Source organism: Haliotis rufescens, unplaced genomic scaffold, assembly GCF_023055435.1.
Source record: "Haliotis rufescens isolate VD_foot unplaced genomic scaffold, xgHalRufe1.0.p SCAF_2, whole genome shotgun sequence".
NCBI classification, from domain to species: Eukaryota; Metazoa; Mollusca; class Gastropoda; order Lepetellida; family Haliotidae; genus Haliotis; species Haliotis rufescens.
Genome location: NW_025963890.1, coordinates 49,700,160 through 49,724,188, shown reverse-complemented (window position 1 = coordinate 49,724,188; position 24,029 = coordinate 49,700,160). Strand labels below are relative to the sequence as shown.

At 43.9% G+C, this 24,029-nt stretch overlaps 1 protein-coding gene across 1 annotated transcript in view; it reads right to left on the bottom strand.

Moving 5' to 3' along the window:
• The window catches only part of LOC124146300 (transmembrane protein 272-like), a 39,301-nt gene that overhangs the window by 4,088 nt on the left and 11,184 nt on the right, over positions 1 to 24,029 (bottom strand). Inside the window, exon 2 of the mRNA XM_046516536.2 lies at positions 480 to 588. Coding sequence (XP_046372492.2) covers positions 480 to 588 — 109 coding nt within the window. The remainder of the gene's footprint in view (positions 1 to 479; positions 589 to 24,029) is intronic.

Sequence of the window (24,029 nt, the reverse complement as noted above, 5' to 3'; positions counted from 1 at the left end):
CGCCGTGTATATATACTCAGCGATACCGAAGCTGGTTGACACCAAAAGCGTTTTTCGTACATTGTACCCATTGTCATAGATTTACCCATAAAGATACAATACCGACCACACTATCACAAAAAATACTGTAATTGATATACCTATGCCGTATATCAAATTTCACCCCAAGCAATTTTCGTATTGTTAGTATGGAAGCGCTGTCACAGTTCGAACCAGTCATTAAGGTATTTGATAAATGCGTATATGTTGAAGCCGGATAACTAAGGTATGATTAAAGATTTGGAGATAACATCAGTTGTGAAATCATGGACGTTGTTCAACACTCATCTGTCTTCATGTATGAAAGCTATATTCAGCAGATAAGTCTATGATGATGATAAGTGTTTATAACCTATCATTAAGGTTTTAAGTCACAACACATGTAGATGTATCCTGCGATAGGACATCGATGCTAGACGTATTATTAACATCGACCTTACCTCTGTTTCTAAAACCATCTCTCAGGAAGAGGTATGATACGCGGAAAGGGTTGTGTTTCCGCTTCTTGATCCCTTGAGCTGCGTTTCTGTTCTTGCCACAGCATTCATACTGCAACAGAAAACATTAACCCTTGACTAAAAGTCATAATATGTATAGAACAGAGAACACTGATCCTTTACTAGAAACCACCATATGTATAGAACAGAGAGCATGTACCCTTGACTAGAAGTCAGCATATGTATAGGACAGAGAGCATCTACCCTTGACTAGAGGACATAATATGTATAGAACAGAGAACACTCATCCTTAACTAGAAACCACCATATGTACAGAACAGAGGGCATGTACCCTTGACTAGAGGACATCATATGTATAGAACAGAGAGCATGTACCCTTGACTAGAGGACATAATATTTACAGAACAGAGAGCATGTACTCTTGACTAGAGGACATAATATGTACAGAACAGAGAGCATGTACCCTTGACTAGAGGACATAATATGTACAGAACAGAGAGCATGTACCCTTGACTAGAGGACATAATATGTACAGAACAGAGAACATGTACCCTTGACAAGAGGACATCATATGTATAGAACAGAGAATATGTACCCTTGACCAGAATTTATCTCATCTATAGAACAGAAAATATGTACCCTTACAAGAAGCCATCATATATATAGAACAGAAACCATGTACCCTTGACCAGAATTTATCATATGTATAGAACAGAAAATATGTACCCTTACAAGAAGCCATCATATATATAGAACAGAAAATATGTACCCTGATAAGGAGCCATCACATGTATAGAACAGAAAACATGTACCCTTGACCAAAGGTATTGAACATACGTGCACTGAAACAGAAAACGGGACATGCACTTGATTTATAAACGCCAAAATGCACTGGAATAAGAACATGGTACTGGAATGGAAGCCGCATTTGGAAACGGTAAATGCCATTTGCACTGAACTAGCAAATAGCTTATATCTGTATCTAAGGAAAATACAACCATTTACACTGAGTAGAAAACAAAAATATCACACAACTGAAATAATGCATCAATTGCCTCGTAACAAAATTCTGACATCATGTGGAGTGCAATAAAAGACAATCCTCATTTCGTCATTGTAATATTAGAGTTGATTTGTGTAAAAAGTGTAATGTTTATTATTTTGAATCTTTACCTTAATGCCCTGACAATGAATTCACAATGAAAATCACTGAGACACCGTTGTTCTCACTGATATACAATATAGACATGCATGTACTACATACGTTGTACCACAGTATATATACTCTCTCAGTCAGTATATACACGTATCTACCACATACACTGTACAGTGCGCCTCACTATGCCTATGCTTGTTGTAAGGCGAGAGCATTGATCTGGTACATCCCTCTGGTGTATCAAATTAAAATCTCCTCCCCCAATTGTATTTAAGATGATGAAGCAAATATAAGAAAGGGCTGGCGTGTCCTTAGGCCTCGATCGGAAACAATGGAATCCACATTGGGGTTCATTGTGGCGTGATTAGATCAATTAACTAATAGGTGATCGATATGATAGTCTGGTCATTCGGATATCGTCGGTCAGTCACACTCGTGCTTAGATGCATAGTACTGGCTTCATTAACACAGGGAGATGGACGGGGTGGTCTAAAATGGCTCATGGATTGAGATGTTTACAAGATCGGATCTGACTACAGCTCATGAAGATCTTGACGGCTGAAAACGAAACTACCCTTGTCGAAGTCTCTAATCTCGTTGTCAAATGCAGGAACACAGTGTGGCTGTTGACGGAATACATAGTGACAAACGTAATCAGTATTATCATTACTCATTTTAAACATGTAACCTAATCAATATCTGGATCCACCGTCTTCTCATAGTGCATCGTGTGCTACCAGCTCATCGTTCTGAATAGTCGGCACCGGTTGCTGTAGACCGCCTCCGTGGTCTTGTGGTAGAGCGTCCGCCCGGAGAGCGGAAGGTCCAGGGTTCGATCCCGGGCCGCGTCATACAAAAAGACGTTAAAAGATTGTACTTGTTGTTACCCTGTCTGGCGCTCGGCATTAAGGGGCTAAAACAAGGACTGGTCGGCTCGGAGTCAGTATACTGTGTCTGAGTGGGGTATTCATGTTAAACTGCGGCATGGTATCTCAGTGAGCTAACACTATAAATCGGCATCAGTCCGGACTAGTACAAGCAGCCACACACACACATACACGTGCATGCACGTCGCTATATAAGTGCAATAATCTTGGACGCGACGTTAAACCCAATTTCACCTCACCCTCACCGGTTGCTGTAATTTATTGTATTTAAAATAAACTCGTATCTCCCAAGTTACTGATATCTTCAACACTCTAGTATTATGAGATATATAGAACTCAAATCCGTGGTAGGGTCTGTAATTTGCACGCCTTAGGGCATCTCTGCCTGAATATTTAATAGGAAGCATGATAACAAGGTACAATTGCACAATCACTACAAGCATTAGCCCCGCAACACTCTTCATAGGGACACATGTGACACATACCACAGGGGAAACAGGACACACAGGGGAAAGTATGGGAAGTATAACACATGAAATTAAACAAGACACATGAAGAAACAGGATACAGGGGAAACAGGACACATGGGGACATATGACATAGTGGGAAACATGAGGGAATATAACACATGAAGAAACATGGGAATTATAACACAGGAAGACACATGGGAATTATAACACAGGAAGACACATGGGAATTATAACACAGGAAGAAACATTGGAATTATAACACAGGAAGAAACATGGGAATTATAACACAAAAAGAAACATAGGAATTATAACACAGGAAGAAAAATGGGAATTACAACACAGGAAGAAACATGGGAATTATAACACAGAAAGAAACATGGGAAATATAATACAGACGGAAACATAGGAATTATAACACAGGAAGAAACATGGTAATTATAACTCATGAAGAGACATGGGAAATGTAACACATGAAAGAAACAGGACACATGAAGAAAAAGGACACAGGGGAAATATAACACAGTAGGAAACATGGGAAATATAACACATGAAGAAACATGATATATATATCAGAGGAGGAAACATGAGAAGTATAACACAGGAAGAAACATGGGAAATATAAACACATGAAAGAAACAGGACACACGAAGAAGGACACACGTGGAAACAGGACACTTGGCGAAACAGGACATAGCGGAAACAGGACATGGAGAAACAGGACATAGCGGAAACATGACATGGAGAAACAGGACACGGGAAGAACAAGGACATAGCGGAAATACGACATGGAGAAACAGGACATAGCGGAAACATGACATGGAGAAACAGGACACGGGAAGAACCAGGACATAGCGGAAATACGACATGGAGAAACAGGACATAGCGGAAACATGACATGGAGAAACAGGACACGGGAAAAAACAGGACAGAGGGGGAAACAGGACACAGGAAGAAACAGGACATAGCGGAAACAGGACACGGGAAGAAACAGGACAAAGGGGGAAACAGGACATGGGAAGAAACAGGACATAGCGGAAACAGGCCATGGAGAAAAAGGACATAGCGGAAACAGGCCATGGAGAAAGAGGACACGGGAAGAAACAGGACAGAGGGGGGAACAGGACACAAGGACATCGCACCCAGGAGCGCTTTCTACAACATTGGATCAGTGGCCGGATTGTTCAACAATACATGTTGTGTTTCAGACAAACTCTGCAAGTGTAGACAAGGCCACACGGACATATTTGGCTAACATTCGGTATTGACATGACCACACTTTAGTTACACGCGCTCTTTGTGAGCGGCTATCTAGTAAAACATACCACGTCGTCTTATGTTTAATCATACTAAAATGCCAAATATCTTAAAATACATTTGAAACCGTGTGTGCAGTGGAGCGTATTCAAACACGCGGATACCAAGGACGCAAACTAACGTAATTTGTTCACTTCATACTTAGTTCACATCCTTTGCTCATGTGGGCAGTTTATAACGTATGCATATCTATTTGTATTTTTATCATATTAACACAAAAAACAAGCACCTCCTAAAAATACAAATCACCATTTTGTGATACTACGAGGTACAGAATGAATACACATTCGAAGTGTAGGTTGAAGCCAACGTCGAGGTTGCCGTCTTTCTCTAAAATCCAGTAAAACGTGGATCACCACATCACACTGCGATGGTGGTTGTTGAGGTACAATATTGAGAGGGATTTGTCCATTGTAAGTCTTGCTATAGTTATACACAAATGCAGTACGGGTACCCAAATTGCAATAAAACTGAGATATTTTCATAAGTCCTTCTACCATCCTACAGTGTATGTTCTTGGTTTATTTGACGTGCTGACCAAGTGTAACACCTACCCATCCTTACTTCTTGAGGATAAATTATGACCATTTGCCAAAAGGATAGCTACATGTCCCCTCAAGTAAAGTGCATTGTGGGTAAAAAGAGAGAGAAAAAATGAACAATAGTAGTAATAGGTAGCAGTAGAAGAAGTAGGAAGTAGTAGTAGAATAGTAGCAGTAGTAGAAGTGGGAAGAGTAGTAGAATAGTAGCAGTAGTAAAAGTAGGAAGTAGTAGTAGTAGAATAGTAGCAGTAGTAAAAGTAGGAAGTAGTAGTAGTTGAATAGTAGCAGTAGTAGAAGTAGGAAGTAGTATTAGAATAGTAGCAGTAGTAGAAGTAGGAAGTAGTAGTAGTAGAATAGTAGCAGTAGTAGAAGTAGGAAGTAGTATTAGAATAGTAGCAGTAGTAGAAGTAGGAAGTAGTAGTAGTAGAATAGTAGCAGTAGTAGAAGTAGGAAGTAGTAGTAGAATAGTAGCAGTAGTAGAAGTAGGAAGTAGTAGTAGTAGAATAGTAGCAGTAGTAGAAGTAGGAAGTAGTATTAGAATAGTAGCAGTAGTAGAAGTAGGAAGTAGTAGTAGTAGAATAGTAGCAGTAGTAGAAGTAGGAAGTAGTATTAGAATAGTAGCAGCAGTAGAAGTAGGAAGTAGTAGTAGTAGAATAGTAGCAGTAGTAGAAGTAGGAAGTAGTAGTATTAGAATAGTAGCAGTAGTAGAAGTAGGAGGTGAGGTGAGGTGAAATTGGGTTTAACGTCGCGTCCAAGATTATTGCACTTATATAGCGACGTGCATGCACGTGTATGTGTGTGTGTGGCTGCTTGTACTAGTCCGGACTGATGCCGATTTATAGTGTTAGCTCACTGAGATACCATGCCGCAGTTTAACATGAATACCCCACTCAGACACAGTATACTGACTCCGAGCCGACCAGTCCTTGTTTTAGCCCCTTAATGCCGAGCGCCAGACAGGGTAACAACAAGTACAATCTTTTAACGTCTTTTTGTATGACGCGGCCCGGGATCGAACCCTGGACCTTCCGCTCTCCGGGCGGACGCTCTACCACAAGACCACGGAGGCGGTCAGTAGAAGTAGGAAGTAGTAGTAGTAGAATAGTAGCAGTAGTAGAAGTAGGAAGTAGTAGTAGTAGAATAGTAGCAGTAGTAGAAGTAGGAAGTAGTAGAAGAAATAGAATAGTAGCAGCAGTAGAAGTAGGAAGTAGTAGAAGAAATAGAATAGTAGCAGCAGTAGAAGTAGGAAGTAGTAGTAGTAGAAAAGTAGTAGTGGCAATAGTAGTAGTAGCAGTAGTAGTAGTAGTAGTAGTAGTCGTAGTCGTAGTCGTCGTAGTGGTAGTAGGAGTAGTAGTAGTAGTAGTACTAGTAGTAGTAGTTGTAGTAGTAGTAGTAGTAAGTTTGTTTGTTTGTTTGTTGTTTAACGCCACACTCAGCACAAGTCGAGCTATATGACAGCGGTCTGTAGATAATCGAGTCTGGATCCAGTGATTGACACCATGAGCATCGATCCACGTACGGTACGATGACATGCATCAACAAAGTCAGCGAACCTGGCCACCCAATACCGTTAGTCGCCCCTAACGTCAAGCATTGACGTCATTTACGGCAAGAATGGGTTGTTGAAGACCTATTCTACCCCGGATCTTCACGGGTCAGTAGTAGTAGCAGTAGCAGTAGCAGTTGTAAAAGTAGTAAGTTGTAGTAGTAGTATAGTAGTGGTAGTAGTAGTGGAGTGAGTATAGTTTTACGCTGCTTTTAGCAATATTCCTGCAATAAGGGGGAGGGGGACACCAGAACTGGGCTGCACACATTGTACCGATGTGGGGACTCGAACACGGTCTTCGGCGTGACGAGCGAACACTTTAACCACAAGTCTAACAAACCGTAGTAGTAAGTAGTAGTGGTAGAAGCAGCAGTCGTGTGGCAGGCTTACTTATATGATTTTTTATCAATCATGTGTTTGTCACCAACTTCTCACCTTACCTTGCTAGCAAGTAATCTGATGTTGGCATGTACAGCCCACCTTACTTGTGGTCTGCCCGGTACATCCTGGGCTCTAGCACATGCAGTTCCTGCAATCTGCCATATAACGATATGTGGAGTTAGCGTTGAGTGCATGCTGAATTGTGATATAATTGCAAGTTTTAATTGTTTTATCTAAACATGCAATAGGTCTTTTTTCAAGTGGATTATATTGTAGATAATCCTAGATGTTAATTGTGACCCCCAGGAGAAATGGGGACCTTATGGGTGCTAGGAATACAATTGTGCTTTGACGTCATAAAGACGTTTACGTCAACTTATTTCAGTGAAGATCGATATGTGTGATGTCATGTATCTCTGTAATAAATATGAATTGAAGCTTGTGAATTGTATGTTTGTGTTCCGAAGATGCTGTAGTTTTAAAATATAATGAAAAGTCAAATTGTGATTTTTCAGTCATAAGGTCCTCTATCGCAAGGCTTATCATAATTGTTATTTTGACATTGAAAGAGCCATATGCCATGAGAAACATGCAAAAGTAAGTATTTTGCATTGAGAATTCCATGAGGTACAAGTAGTGTTTCCAAAACTATATGTTTTAATGTGAAACATCATTATTAATTCCTGGTTTTAAAAACTACACACCTTGCCGGACAATCCGGCATACAACATTGAATTAACATCGGTTAGAGCACGGTATTGTTGTTAACGCGACAGTAGTATAAGTGGTCGCAGGAGTCGTAGTCGTAGTAGTAGTCGCAGGGCGACTTTGAAGCACTAACGGGCTTCTGAAGTAGCAGCATTTCAAATGAACTTTCCTCTCTTTTATACACTACCTTGAAGTTGCCGTAAGAAAAACTTAAAATAACCTGTTATGTTCCTGATAATTAACGGTAACCATTTTGGGGGGGTATCAGATTTAGTCTGCCAAGCCATGTTTGTTTGTGCTTAAGGTATTTCAACAATAAACAACGATGACATTATTAATGACTTATTACCTTAATAGTGAGTGAGTGAGTGAGTATGGTTTGTACGCCACTTTTAGCAATATTACAGCAATATCACGGCGGGGGACACCAGAAATGGGCTTCAAACATTGTACCCATGTCGGGAATCGAACCCAGGTCTTCGGCGTGACGAGCGAACGCTTGAACCACTAGGCTACCCGACCGTCTCTATTACCTTAATAATTACCCCAGTTATTTGAACAAACTATTCTCCAATAATAATCTTGAGTGTAAAAGTATCCAGTTTATTACAGTGACATCATGGTAAGGAGACACCTTCGCCATCAAACGTCAATATGTTGACAATAAACGTTTCAAGTATATACAAAGCAATCATGCTGTGATAAGATGAATTAATTGCAGCACCTTGTGTTTATAAATTTATTACAGCAGGTATTCTGCAGGTTGTCCTCGCTGTGATATAAACATCTCAATTATCATACTCTTCCTACAATTAACCTCAATCAGCAGATGTAAGGCACGTTGAGAAGTCTGAAGGACGTCGTCCACGGATAGTTTACCCTTTGACGTTGGGAAACATTGGCAGTCCATTTATGAATATGTCTTCAATACAGGTACATTGACAGCAGGAGAATTACATCATTATCATTTGGATCTGGTAGACGATAAAGAACATAAAAGACTTCATAAACATGCTGGGTAAAGATAGTGTGTCTATAATGTGTCTATAATGTGTCTATAATGTGGTTACGCCACCCACTGAGGTCCCGTGGGTGAATATGCCCATAACGCATCAAAATCTTCACCGCGAGCAAAATGTCGAAAAGTTGGATGGGCGCTCTAACACTGTACCGTCATATGTCTCTGGTGTGGAGTCCCAATGGGCAGTTACAATGATATCGGAAGGTGGTGGGACAGAATTATATGGGCTGATAACAGACTTTAGGCGTTCACCCTCACCCCTAAATTACCCACCAGTGCATTGAAGATGTTCATTATTTGTGGTGTGGTAATCGTCGTCGGTGTTTAGGTTCACATGACATGGAAGATGATCGCTTGAACTGATGCATGGCATTGATTGGCTGGTTGCATGGCCTAGTGTGGTCAGTTGGCCAGAGGAGAGAACGATGACCGTGGTCGACGGACCCACAGCGGCAGATCGATGGACAGAAAATGGGGGAAGCAATAAATGAGAGTTTCATTGGGACCGGCGGTTTGTGTTCTCAGGGTAAATTCAAGATCCGCAAGCTGTACTATGGTTGATTATGGGTCTATGAAGTGGAGACTGCTTGGTTTCCGTTAACATGATAAGGATTGGAGGATGTTACACTTATAATATTTACGAAACATGATAAAAACAAAGAGATAATAAATGATTTACTGATAAATGCACACACGTGGACTCATTTTTTAATGCAATGTATATAATAAACTGAGATCTGAGTACACACCTCAGAAATTTTATGTAAATCCATCCAAACATTAATTTAACATGTTAATGTCTTCAGTGAATGTACCTACTCTGCAAAGACTTAGCCACTTGTGTCTACAAAGCTCTGCGCCTTAGATCTTCGTGTATATGAACAACATGTCTTGTTACATTTCTGTATACACTTTGATGTACCATGGGCCTATGGCCTTGACTTACTGACTAAATATTTACTACTATCATTTAACAGATTTCCTAACGTCAACTCATGAACTTTAACTCGATATATTTGAGGGTTTTCGAGGTGTACAACCCGCTGTGCCAGTCACGGAGTCACTCAGTCATAACCTTTGCTCTGTCAACTATATCTCCATTCCTATGGCTTTCATCAGGTAAAGGTCTACGATCTGCATCACCTGAGCGTTTCTCCAAAATGGATGGTACCTGGCAAAGACAGGTCCAAGGTCTCAGTTGTCATCGCCTGAACACGGCAGAAGTGAGCAAGTGAAGTTACTCGGTAACTTTTACAAAACCACATGATAGGTGATCGAAATCAGAATCAAAATGAAATTTGAAAAACACTTTAGTTTAAGAGTGACCCCTCACAAATATGGTCGACAGGATAAAACATGGAACTAAATGTGCTGCTTTACAATGAGTTACGTCCCTTCTAATATCGATCTAGGCTTTATTTATTGAAATTTATTGACAGACTCGATGAAAAAAATAAAACACGATTCGTAAAATATCAATTTTATTCTACATTTCTGCAATTTTGGGTCGGCAGATCCGTTACGAGGAAAAAAACACCTCGCATCCATTCATAGTATGCAGCAATGAAGGACTGTCTTTTCACATATTGTCTTGCCTGGAAAGTTGTATTAATGGAATAACTACAATTACTGGGAAACTCATAGCAATCTGTCACCTCCACGCGGAGAGAGGGGGCAATAGACAAGCTCGATTTTGAAAATTGCCATAAGTGTCAAGACATGTGTGATTTCGTGGAATAAATCCCTGCTAACTCGGTGTAATATGATCACAATCATCATATTGTTCGTGAAGGCCCCAACCCCCGCAGCATGTCTTGCACACTATTCTGGGCTGGTGATGAATGGTGTGTAGTGATATTGGTCCTCGCCTCAGGGGGCAAGAAGGGATAGGGGAAGACGGGAGCTATAGCCCCTATCTGTAATCATTTATAGCCAATACCAGGATTACATCAAAGACATCGACAGTTAAAAATATGGAGAATAACAAGTGTCATTAATACTGTAATGTGGGATTGGTTTAGGCAACTCAAAACAATGTCTGAAATAACTGCCGACCTCCCGAAATACATCGAGGAGATGGTGATGCGTAACTCAATGTCTCAAGGAATACATCTAGCAGATAGTTAAGGTTACGGTAACTCAATGTCTCCAGGAATACATCTAGCAGATCGTTAAAGTTACAGAAACTCAATATCTCGCGGAAGACATCAAGCAGATAGTTAAGGTAACGGTAACTCAATATCTCAAGGAAGACATCTGGTAGACAGTTAAGGTTAAAATAACTCAATGTTTCCAGGAAGACATCTAGCAGATAGTTAAAGTTAAAGTAACTCAATGTTTCCAGGAATACATCTGGCAGATAGTTAAGGTTAAAGTAACTCAATGTTTCCAGGAATACATCTAGCAGATAGTTAAGGTTAAAGTAACTCAATGTTTCCAGGAATACATCTGGCAGACAGTTAAAGGTTAAAGTAACTCAATGTTTCCAGGAATACATCTGGCAGACAGTTAAAGGTTAAAGTAACTCAATGTTTCCAGGAATACATCTAGCAGACAGTTAAAGGTTAAAGTAACTCAATGTTTCCAGGAATACATCTGGCAGACAGTTAAAGGTTAAAGTAACTCAATGTTTCCAGGAATACATCTGGCAGACAGTTAAAGGTTAAAGTAACTCAATGTTTCCAGGAATACATCTAGCAGATAGTTAAGGTTAAAGTAACTCAATGATTCCAGGAATACATCCAGCAGATACATAAAGTTAAAGTAAATCAATGTTTCCAGGAATACCTCTAGCAGATAATTAAAGTTAAAGTAAATCAATGTTTCCAGGAATACATCTGGTAGACAGTTAAGGTTAAAGTAAATCAATGTTTTCAGGAATACATCTGGCAGACAGTTAAAGGTTAAAGTAACTCAATGTTTCCAGGAATACATCTAGTAGACAGTTAAAGGTTAAAGTAACTCAATGTTTCCAGGAATACATCTAGCAGATAGTTAATGTTAAAGTAACTCAGTGTCTCCAGGAATACATCTGGCAGATAGTTAATGTTATAGTAATTCAATGTCTTCAGCAATACATCAAGCAGACAGCAGACAGTCTTCAGAAATACATCTAGATGCATCAGATAGTACAGGTTACAGTAACTCACTCTTTCCAGGAATACATCCAGCAGATAGTTAAGGTTACAGTAACTCATTCTTTCCAGGAATTCATCTAGCAGATAGTTAAATTTACTTAAACTCAAATGTTGAGGGTTGGTTCAAATATAGAAAGTGGTTAAGTATATCCAAAATATGAGCAGATTTTACTATATCAACGATGAAGCAAATATAAGTATGAGATGATGACGCACGTCACCGTAGGGATTGAACAAGCTAAAGAATAAACAGGCAACAGTCAATGGCGGTCGCCTCACAGACACAAGAGGTAGGTGAACAGATGGTGCCAGTCAGCCAACGGTCAATGTTGGTCACCATTCAAACAAACTGGTAACAAGACAGGTTATGCCAGAAAGGCAACATTTAATGTTGGTCATCATACAGACAAACTGGTTACTAGACAGGTGCTGTCAGCACCGCAACGGTCAATGTTGGTATCATACAGGCAAACTGGTTACTGGACAGGTGATGTCAGAAAGGCAACATTTAATGTTGGTCATCATACAGACAAACTGGTTACTAGACAGGTGCTGTCAGCCAGGTAGCGGTCAATGTTGGTATCATACAGGCAAAGTGGTTACTAGACAGGTGATGTCAGAAAGGCGACAATTAATGTTGGTCATCTTACACACAAACTGGTAGCAAGACAGGTGATGTCAGAAAGGCAACAATTAATGTTGGTCATCATACAGACAAACTGGTTACTAGACAGGTGATGTCAGCCAGGTAGTGGTCAATGTTGGTATCATACAGACAAATCTGTTACTGGACAGGTGATGTCAGCCAGGAAACAATTAATGTTGGTCATCATACAGACAAACTGGTAGCAAGACAGGTGATGTCAGAAAGGCAACAATTAATGTTGGTCATCATACAGACAAACTGGTAGCAAGACAGGTGATGTCAGAAAGGCAACAATTAATGTTGGTCATCATACAGACAAACTGGTAGCAAGACAGGTGATGTCAGAAAGGCAACAATTAATGTTGGTCATCATACAGACAAACTGGTAGCAAGACAGGTGATGTCAGAAAGGCAACAATTAATGTTGGTCATCATACAGACAAACTGGTTACTAGACAGGTGATGTCAGAAAGGCAACAATTAATGTTGGTCATCATACAGACAAACTGGTTACTAGACAGGTGATGTCAGAAAGGCAACAATTAATGTTGGTCATCATACAGACAAACTGATTACTAGACAGGTGATGTCAGCCAGGCAACGGTCAATGTAGGTCATCATACAGACAAACTGGTAACTAGACAGGTGATGTCAGCCAGGCAACGGTCAATGTAGGTCATCATACAGACAAACTGGTAACTAGACAGGTGATGTCAGCCAGGCAACGGTCAATGTTGGTCATCAGCCAAAATGGTAACTAGACAGACAGACAGACAGACAGACAGACAGACAGGAGATGTTCTGACGATGCACAATATTGCTCTAAAGACGGTAGACATACCGACAGATAGACGGTGTTCTGATCATGTACAATAGTGTTCTGGTGACGGCAGACAGGCAAACAGGTGGTGTTCTGACCATAAAAGCAGTATAGCACGCTAGTGACGGTAGACAGACAGATATCATGCCACAACGAATTAGGTTCTCCTTCGTCAACACAGCAGTGATGGGCGAAAGGTTAAATGCAAATTTGGACTAAAGTAACGTCAACAGTCTGGAGATATGCTGGTTACGTCACAAGTAATGCTATTAAAAATGACGCTTACATCACCGATACGAGACAGATAATGTGTTTCACCTGTCCCCCGAGGCCTTACCGCGGCATGGGACAGCATCGTTACAGCGGGGTCACTCGGTACGTGTAGCGTGATGTGACACCACATGACCACGAATCATTAGTCAGTCTTCATCAAACTAGAAAGATCGATAACCTGGAGTGACATTCAACACCAGATTCCAACGCCGGCCTTCATACGCATTTACCATGGTTACCTATGCTTGCCGAAAAAGGCGACCATGCTTGTAGAAAGAGGCGACTAACGGGATCGGTTGGTCAGACTCGCTGACTTGGTTGATGCATGTCATCGTATCCCAAATGCGTAGATCGATGCTCATAATGCAATCACTGGATTGTCTGGTTCAGACTCGATTATTTATAGACCGCCGTCGCGGGAATATTGCTGAGTGCGGCGTAAAACAACAAACAAACAAATTAATACAAACAAGGTATGGTTGGTGAGTTTAACCACCTGTTTTACCAGTTTGTCTCTATGATGACCAAACTTTGATTATTTGAATATGAAGGTGGTGCAACTTAATTTGGGACGAGGGTAATGCAGGGTTTAGATTTTACCACTTTGGTGAAGCGCACAAGCGCTGACAACCCAGAGTGAGTGAGTTGGGTTTAACGCGGCTTTTAACAGTATTCCAGTTATATCGCGGCGTGTCAGCTTAATGTGGGAGGAAAGCCCGAAATGATGCAGGTCTTAGACGTTTACCACTTCGGTGAAACCCACGAGCACGGGTATGGCGCTGACAAACCTAGAAACATAATCGGGGTGAACCGGGATTCGAATCCACAATCATAGGTTTCTGGCGTGCAACTCTGCACAGCGAATCGCGGCGCCTCAGACGACTGGGCCACCCGTGCCCCCCTGACAACCAAGAATCATTATCAGGACAAATCTGGGATTCGAACCCACCGTCCTAGGATCATGGCACGTCTAAGGGACAGCATAATACATTACGCCATCTAAGACGGCTTGCCAACCCGTGACTAGGGTCATCAAGAGACGATTGGAATAACAATATTGGCAACATCACAACAACGTCCACATCGTCAAGCTTTTGTCCCGACGGATGAAGTTTGGTCTGCACCATCAAGCGTGCATAGTGTCTATAACATCACCAAAACGGGAGCATTATACTCACACACTCCAACAGTGTAGCATCAGTGATGTCGGCCTCGGTCTGATGGTAAATTGATTGTGGTGACAGACGCTTGTACATGATGTTTGTAATGCAGTTAATGATCAATTCCATGTAAACATCGCATGGTAGTAATATTTTCCTTTTAATCGAAGTAAAACGGAAGTGATTCAGTACTGTCTCTAACAACCACAGTTAATCTACTTTGATGTACGCTTTTTGATTGATTTGAAAGGAACATTTTTTCATATACCTTTTAGTACGTTCCAACTTAATGAAATTAACTGTTACAACTTTCATCTATTAATTTCTTGATAGCAGATTGACATGCTCACTGTTGTCAGCTGAGCAGAGACCAAGAATCTGGTTTATTAAATTCAGAGCGCAATGAGTGCCCAGATGACTCCTACAAAGCTGTCCCCCCTGATTACTTTTCTCTTTCTCTTTCCAATTCCATGTGTCTGAACGTCTTGTCCCGATATAAACGCCACTTTGAACATGCAATTTACATGATTGCGCCATAGTAATTTGTCCGTTTGCATCAAGAGGTGTAAAAACACGAAGAAAGATGCACAACAGAAAGTGTCTGGTGCATCACCTGCGTTCAGAGTCCACACAACCAGCCGTCAGAAATAATCTAGAATCAATTGTTGAATGCTAAGCAATTTCCCCCAACACGTGCAAAGTGCTGACCCCTGGGTCGGCCGTGATGGGAAATATAATGACGGACGGACAGAGCAGGCCGCACTATGGTTTGCATTGATTATATAATTGCTGGCGCGTGGACAAAACAGTGGGTGACAGGTTTTAATGATGTAGGAGCTGAATTTCTTCGGTGAGAATGCGGGATTGGTTTGGCAAATGTTGAGAGCAATCAACGATGTCTCGGACAGGAGACCTTGCTTTGTAACGTCTTCGGAGATTTGGATGGGGGGATGCTATGATGAGCGATGGTGATATTAGATCCGTTGGAGGTTAAGGGCAGTGTGTCTTGTCATGGGATGCTTGGATGGGGCGTGGGGCGAGGTTATATATTCCTGGGAGGTTAAGGACAGTGTGTCTTGTCATATGATACTTGGATGGGGCGTGGGGCGAGGTTATATATTCCTGGGAGGTTAAGGGCAGTGTATCTTGTCAGGGGATACTTGGGTGGGGCGAGGGGCGAGGTTATATATTCCTTGGAGGTTAAGGGCATTCTGTCTTATCATGGGATACTTGGGTGGGGCGAGGGGCGAGGTTATATATTCCTGGGAGGTTAAGGGCACTGTGTCTTGTCATGTGATACTTGGATGGGGCGAGGGGCGAGGTTATATATTCCTGGGAGGTTAAGGGCAGTGTGTCTTGTCATGGGATGCTTGGATGGGGCGTGGGGCGAGGTTATATATTCCTGGGAGGTTAAGGGCAATGTGTCTTGTCATGGGATGCTTGGATGGGGCGAGGGGCAAGGTTATATATTCCTGGGAGGTTAAGGGCACTGTGTCTTGTCATGGGATGCTTGGATGGGGCGTGGGGCGAGGTTATATATTCCTGGGAGGTTAAGGGCAGTGTGTCTTGTCATGGGATGCTTGGATGGGGCGTGGGGCGAGGTTATATATTCCTGGGAGGTTAAGGGCAATGTGTCTTGTCATGGGATGCTTGGATGGGGCGTGGGGCGAGGTTATATATTCCTGGGAGGTTAAGGGCACTGTGTCTTGTCAGGGGATACTTGGATGGGTCGAGGGGCAAGGTTATATATTCCTGGGGGGTTAAGGGCAGTGTGTCTTGTCATGTGATACTTGGATGGGGCGTTGGGCGAGGTTATATATTCCTGGGAGGTTAAGGGCACTGTGTCTTGTCATGGGATACTTGGATGGGGCGAGGGGCGAGGTCATATACTCCTGGGAGGTTAAGGGCACTGTGTCTTGTCATGGGATACTTGGATGGGGCGAGGGGCGAGGTCATATACTCCTGGGAGGTTAAGGGCACTGTGTCTTGTCATGGGATACTTGGATGGGGCGAGGGGCGAGGTCATATACTCCTGGGAGGTTAAGGGCACTGTATCTTGTCATGGGATACTTGTATTGAGAGAGGGGTGAGGTTATTTCCAAGGGAGGTTAGGGACATTGTGTCTTGACCTGGGATACTTGGATGCGCGATGGTGAGATTAGATCCGTTGGAGGTTAAGGGCACTGTGTTTTGACATTGGATACTTGGATGGAACGAGGGGTGAGATTATATCCTTGGAAGGTTAAGGGCACTGTGTGTGTCTTGAAATGGGATACTTGGATAAAGTGAGGGCTGAGATTATATCTGTGGGAGGTTAAGGACGTGGGATATGGTCGTGGGATACTTGAATGGAGCAAGGGATGAGATTATATATTTGGGAGGTGAAGGGCACTGTGTCTTCTCATAAAATACTTGGATGGAGAAATGATGAGATTATATCTGTGAGAGGTTAAGGGCAATGTTTCTTGTCATGAGGGATGAGATTATACCCGTCGGTGGTTTGGGTCATGTGAGATTCGAATTTAGCGATGGCTGAGATTTGTACACGGGGAAGGCTGTTTCTCCGTTTCGTATCTTCTCGAAAGATTTGGAAGAATCGAAGGTCAAGATTATACGCATGGTATCTCGTCATGAGATATTTGGGTGGAGCGAGGTTAGAGGGTTAGAGGCACAGATTCTAACGTCATAAACCATATGTAGCTATACCCGTATTACGTTTGGGCGCTCTCTGGTAACAGTTTGATAGACTGGTTGGAGCAAAGCCAGTGTTTGAGGTATGGGTTGTTATGAACATTGGGTCTAACGTCATGGAGTATTGGATGAAGCAATGGGTGACATTATAGCCACGAGAGGTTAAGGGACTGTCGTATCTTGTCATTTGATATTTGGACAGCGCTATAGTAGAGATTAACATACTTAAAGGAGGTTAAGGGAAATCGTGTTTGTCACGAGACATTTATGTGGCACTGCACTATAAGGACTGACCAGAGACCGTAAATAAAATCATTTAATTAATAATTTATTATTTTTGGACTGACTGAGTGATGAGTGTATATCTGTTGTAGAATTATGGGCACTGAGACGTCCTGCAATATTTGGTTTGAACGAGGGAAAGATTGTACCTGTAGCACGTATGGGATGAGGCGCTGCAACGTCATTCATGTTTGGATGGAGCCCATAACGCCTTGAACTGTCTAGATGGAGCCCATAACGCCATGAACTGCCTGGATGGAGCCCATAACACCATGAACTGTCTAGATGGAGCCCATAACACCATGAACTGTCTAGATGGAGCCCATAACGCCATGAACTGCCTGGATGGAGCCCATAACACCATGAACTGTCTAGATGGAGGCCATAACACCATGAACTGTCTAGATGGAGCCCATAACGCCATGAACTGCCTGGATGGAGCCCATAACACCATGAACTGTCTAGATGGAGGCCATAACACCATGAACTGTCTAGATGGAGCCCATAACGCCATGAACTGCCTGGATGGAGCCCATAACACCATGAACTGTCTAGATGGAGGCCATAACACCATGAACTGTCTAGATGGAGGCCATAACGCCATGAACTGTCTAGATGGAGCCCATAACGCCATGAACTGCCTGGATGGAGCCCATAACACCATGAACTGTCTAGATGGAGGCCATAACACCATGAACTGTCTAGATGGAGCCCATAACGCCATGAACTGTATAGATGGAGGCCATAACACCATGAACTGTCTAGATGGAGCCCATAACGCCATGAACTGTCTGGATGAAGCCCATAACGCCTTGAACTGTCTAGATGGAGCCCATAACGCCTTGAACTGTCTAGATGGAGCCCATAACGCCATGAACTGTCTAGATGGAGCCCATAACGCCATGAACTGTCTAGATGGAGCCCATAACGCCATGAACTGTCTAGATGGAGCCCATAACGCCATGAATTGTCTGGATGGAGCCCATAACGCCTTGAACTGTCTAGATGGAGCCCATAACGCCTTGAACTGTCTAGATGGAGCCCATAACGCCATGAACTGTCTAGATCGAGCCCATAACGCCATGAACTGTCTAGATGGAGCACATAGCGCCATGAACTGTATAGATGGAGCCCATAACGCCATGAATTGTCTAGATGGAGCCCATAACGCCTTAGGTGTCTAGATGGAGCCCATAACGCCATGAACTGTCTAGATGGAGCCCATAACGCCTTGAATTGTCTAGATGGAGCCCATAACGCCTTGAACTGTCTAGATGGAGCCCATAACGCCATGAACTGTCTAGATGGAGCCCATAACGCCTTGAACTGTCTAGATGGAGCCCATAACGCCTTGAACTGTCTAGATGGAGCACATAACGCCATGAACTGCCTTGATGGAGCCCATAACGCCTTGAACTGTCTAGATGGAGCCCATAACGCCATGAATTGTCTAGATGGAGCACATAGCGCCATGAACTGCCTTGATGGAGCCCATAACGCCTTGAACTGTCTAGATGGAGCCTATAACGCCTTGAACTGTCTAGATGGAGCCCATAACGCCTTGAACTGTCTAGATGGAGCCCATAACGCCATGAACTGTCTAGATGGAGCCCATAACGCCATGAATTGTCTAGATGGAGCCCATAACGCAATGAACTGTCCAGATGGAGACAATAACGCCATGAATTGTCTAAATGGAGCCCATAACGCCATGAACTGTCTAGATGGAGCCCATAACACCATGAACTGTCTAGATCGAGCCCATAACGCCATGAACTGTCTAGATCGAGCCCATAACGCCATGAACTGTCTAGATGGAGCCCATAACGCCATGAACTGTATAGATGGAGCCCATAACGCCATGAACTGTCTAAATGGAGCCCATAACGCCATGAACTGTCTAGATGGAGCCCATAACGCCATGAACTGTCTAGATGGAGCCCATACCGCCATGAACTGTCTAGATGGAGCACATAGCGCCGTGAACTGTCTAAATGGAGCCCATAACGCTATGAAATGTCTAGATGGAGCCCATAACGCCTTGAACTGTCTACATGGAGCCCATAACGCCATGAACTGTCTAGATGGAGCCCATAACGCCATGAACTGCCTGGATGGAGCCCATAACGCCTTGAACTGCCTGGATGGAGCCCATAACGCCATGAACTGTCTAGATGGAGCACATAGCGCCTTGAACTGTCTTGATGGAGCCCATAACGCCATGAACTGCCTGGATGGAGCCCATAACGCCATGAACTGCCTGGATGGAGCCCATAACGCCATGAACTGCCTGGATGGAGCCCATAACACCTTGAACTGTCTAGATGGAGCCCATAACGCCATGAACTGTCTAGATGGAGCCCATAACGCCATGAACTGTCTAGATGGAGCCCATAACACCATGAACTGCCTGGATGGAGCCCATAACGCCTTGAACTGTCTAGATGGAGCCCATAACGCCATGAACTGTCTAGATGGAGCCCATAACGCCATGAACTGCCTGGATGGAGCCCATAACGCCATGAACTGCCTGGATGGAGCCCATAACGCCATGAACTGTATAGATGGAGGCCATAACACCATGAACTGCCTGGATGGAGCCCATAACGCCATGAACTGTCTAGATGGAGCCCATAACGCCATGAACTGCCTGGATGGAGCCCATAACGCCATGAACTGCCTGGATGGAGCCCATAACGCCTTGAACTGTCTAGATGGAGCCCATAACGCCTTGAACTGTCTAGATGGAGCCCATAACGCCTTGAACTGCCTGGATGGAGCCCATAACGCCATGAACTGTATAGATGGAGCACATAACGCCATGAACTGCCTGGATGGAGCCCATAACGCCATGAACTGTCTAGATGGAGCCCATAACGCCTTGAACTGTCTTGATGGAGCCCATAACGCCATGAACTGCCTGGATGGAGCCCATAACGCCATGAACTGCCTGGATGGAGCCCATAACGCCATGAACTGCCTGGATGGAGCCCATAACGCCATGAACTGCCTGGATGGAGCCCATAACGCCTTGAACTGTCTAGATGGAGCCCATAACGCCTTGAACTGTCTTGATGGAGCCCATAACGCCATGAACTGCCTGGATGGAGCCCATAACGCCATGAACTGCCTGGATGGAGCCCATAACGCCTTGAACTGCCTGGATGGAGCCCATAACGCCATGAACTGTCTAGATGGAGCACATAGCGCCTTGAACTGTCTTGATGGAGCCCATAACGCCATGAACTGTCTAGATGGAGCCCATAACGCCATGAACTGTCTGGATGGAGCCCATAACGCCATGAACTGTCTAGATGGAGCCCATAACGCCATGAACTGTCTTGATGGAGCCCATAACGCCATGAACTGCCTGGATGGAGCCCATAACGCCATGAACTGTCTAGATGGAGCCCATAACGCCATGAACTGCCTGGATGGAGCCCATAACGCCATGAATTGTCTAGATGGAGCCCATAACGCCATGAACTGCCTGGATGGAGCCCATAACGCCTTGAACTGTCTAGATGGAGCCCATAACGCCATGAACTGCCTGGATGGAGCCCATAACGCCATGAACTGTCTAGATGGAGCCCATAACGCCATGAACTGTCTGGATGGAGCCCATAACGCCATGAACTGTCTAGATGGAGCCCATAACGCCATGAACTGTCTTGATGGAGCCCATAACGCCATGAACTGCCTGGATGGAGCCCATAACGCCATGAACTGTCTAGATGGAGCCCATAACGCCATGAACTGCCTGGATGGAGCCCATAACGCCATGAATTGTCTAGATGGAGCCCATAACGCCATGAACTGCCTGGATGGAGCCCATAACGCCTTGAACTGTCTAGATGGAGCCCATAACGCCATGAACTGCCTGGATGGAGCCCATAACGCCATGAACTGTCTTGATGGAGCCCATAACGCCATGAACTGCCTGGATGGAGCCCATAACGCCTTGAACTGTCTAGATGGAGCCCATAACGCCATGAACTGCCTGGATGGAGCCCATAACGCCATGAATTGTCTAGATGGAGCCCATAACGCAATGAACTGTCTAGATGGAGCCCATAACGCCATGAACTGCCTGGATGGAGCCCATAACGCCATGAATTGTCTAGATGGAGCCCATAACGCAATGAACTGTCCAGATGGAGCCAATAACGCCATGAATTGTCTAAATGGAGCCCATAACGCCATGAACTGTCTAGATGGAGCCCATAACACCATGAACTGTCTAGATGGAGCCCATAACGCCATGAATTGTCTAGATGGAGCCCATAACGCAATGAACTGTCTAGATGGAGCCCATAACGCCATGAACTGCCTGGATGGAGCCCATAACGCCATGAATTGTCTAGATGGAGCCCATAACGCAATGAACTGTCCAGATGGAGCCAATAACGCCATGAATTGTCTAAATGGAGCCCATAACGCCATGAATTGTCTAGATGGAGCCCATAACACCATGAACTGTCTAGATGGAGCCCATAACGCCATGAACTGCCTGGATGGAGCCCATAACGCCATGAATTGTCTAGATGGAGCCCATAACGCAATGAACTGTCCAGATGGAGCCAATAACGCCATGAATTGTCTAAATGGAGCCCATAACGCCATGAACTGTCTAGATGGAGCCCATAACACCATGAACTGTCTAGATCGAGCCCATAACGCCTTGAACTGTCTAGATCGAGCCCATAACGCCATGAACTGTCTAGATGGAGCCCATAACGCCATGAACTGTATAGATGGAGCCCATAACGCCATGAACTGTCTAAATGGAGCCCATAACGCCATGAACTGTCTAGATGGAGCCCATAACGCCATGAACTGTCTAGATGGAGCCCATACCGCCATGAACTGTCTAGATGGAGCACATAGCGCCGTGAACTGTCTAAATGGAGCCCATAACGCCATGAAATGTCTAGATGGAGCCCATAACGCCTTGAACTGTCTACATGGAGCCCATAACGCCATGAACTGTCTAGATGGAGCCCATAACGCCATGAACTGCCTGGATGGAGCCCATAACGCCATGAACTGTATAGATGGAGCCCATAACGCCATGAACTGTCTAAATGGAGCCCATAACGCCATGAACTGTCTAGATGGAGCCCATAACGCCATGAACTGCCTGGATGGAGCCCATAACGCCTTGAACTGCCTGGATGGAGCCCATAACGCCTTGAACTGTCTAGATGGAGCACATAACGCCATGAACTGCCTGGATGGAGCCCATAACGCCTTGAACTGGCTAGATGGAGCCCATAACACCATGAACTGTCTAGATGGAGCCCATAACGCCTTGAACTGCCTGGATGGAGCCCATAACACCATGAACTGCCTGGATGGAGCCCATAACACCATGAACTGTCTAGATGGAGCCCATAACGCCTTGAACTGTCCAGATGGAGCCCATAACGCCATGAACTGCCTGGATGGAGCCCATAACGGAATGAACTGCCTGGATGGAGCCCATAACACCATGAACTGTCTAGATGGAGCCCATAACACCATGAACTGTCTAGATGGAGCCCATAACACCATGAACTGTCTAGATGGAGCCCATAACACCATGAACTGTCTAGATGGAGCCCATAACGCCATGAACTGTCTGGATGGAGCCCATAACACCATGAACTGTCTAGATGGAGCCCATAACGCCATGAACTGTCTAGATGGAGCCCATAACGCCATGAATTGTCTAGATGGAGCCCATAACGCCTTGAACTGTCTAGATGGAGCACATAACGCCTTGAACTGTATAGATGGAGCCAATAACGCCATGAACTGTCTAGATGGAGCCCATAACGCCATGAATTGTCTATATTGAGCCCATAACGCCTTGAACTGTATAGATGGAGCACATAACGCCTTGAACTGTATAGATGGAGCCCATAACGCCTTGAACTGTCTAGATGGAGCCCATAACGCCATGAACTGCCTTGATGGAGCCCATAACGCCTTGAACTGGCTAGATGGAGCCCATAACGCCATGAATTGTCTAGATGGAGCCCATAACGCCTTGAACTGGCTAGATGGAGCCCATAACGCCATGAATTGTCTAAATGGAGCCCATAACGCCATGAACTGGCTAGATGGAGCCCATAACGCCATGAACTGTATAGATGGAGCCCATAACGCCATGAACAGTAAAGATGGAGCACGTAACGCCATGAACTGTCTAGATGGAGCCCATAACGCCATGAACTGTCTGGATGGAGCACATTACGCCATTAACTATTCAAATTCTTCAACCTTTGGTAAGTTTCAGAGACCATTTTCACGGCAGCCTTAACGAACTGTTCACATCATGGGAGCCTAAGAGAAATATTTACATTATGACACAGCGTTCACGAAGTATTCACGTCACGGCAGCAAAAGTATTCAGTGACTGCCGCCATAGTTATTCCGTCCATTATGTATAACTTCCCTCGGGCGTTATCAGTATCAATTAACATTCCTAATGAACTGTATGCCGTACACAGGCAG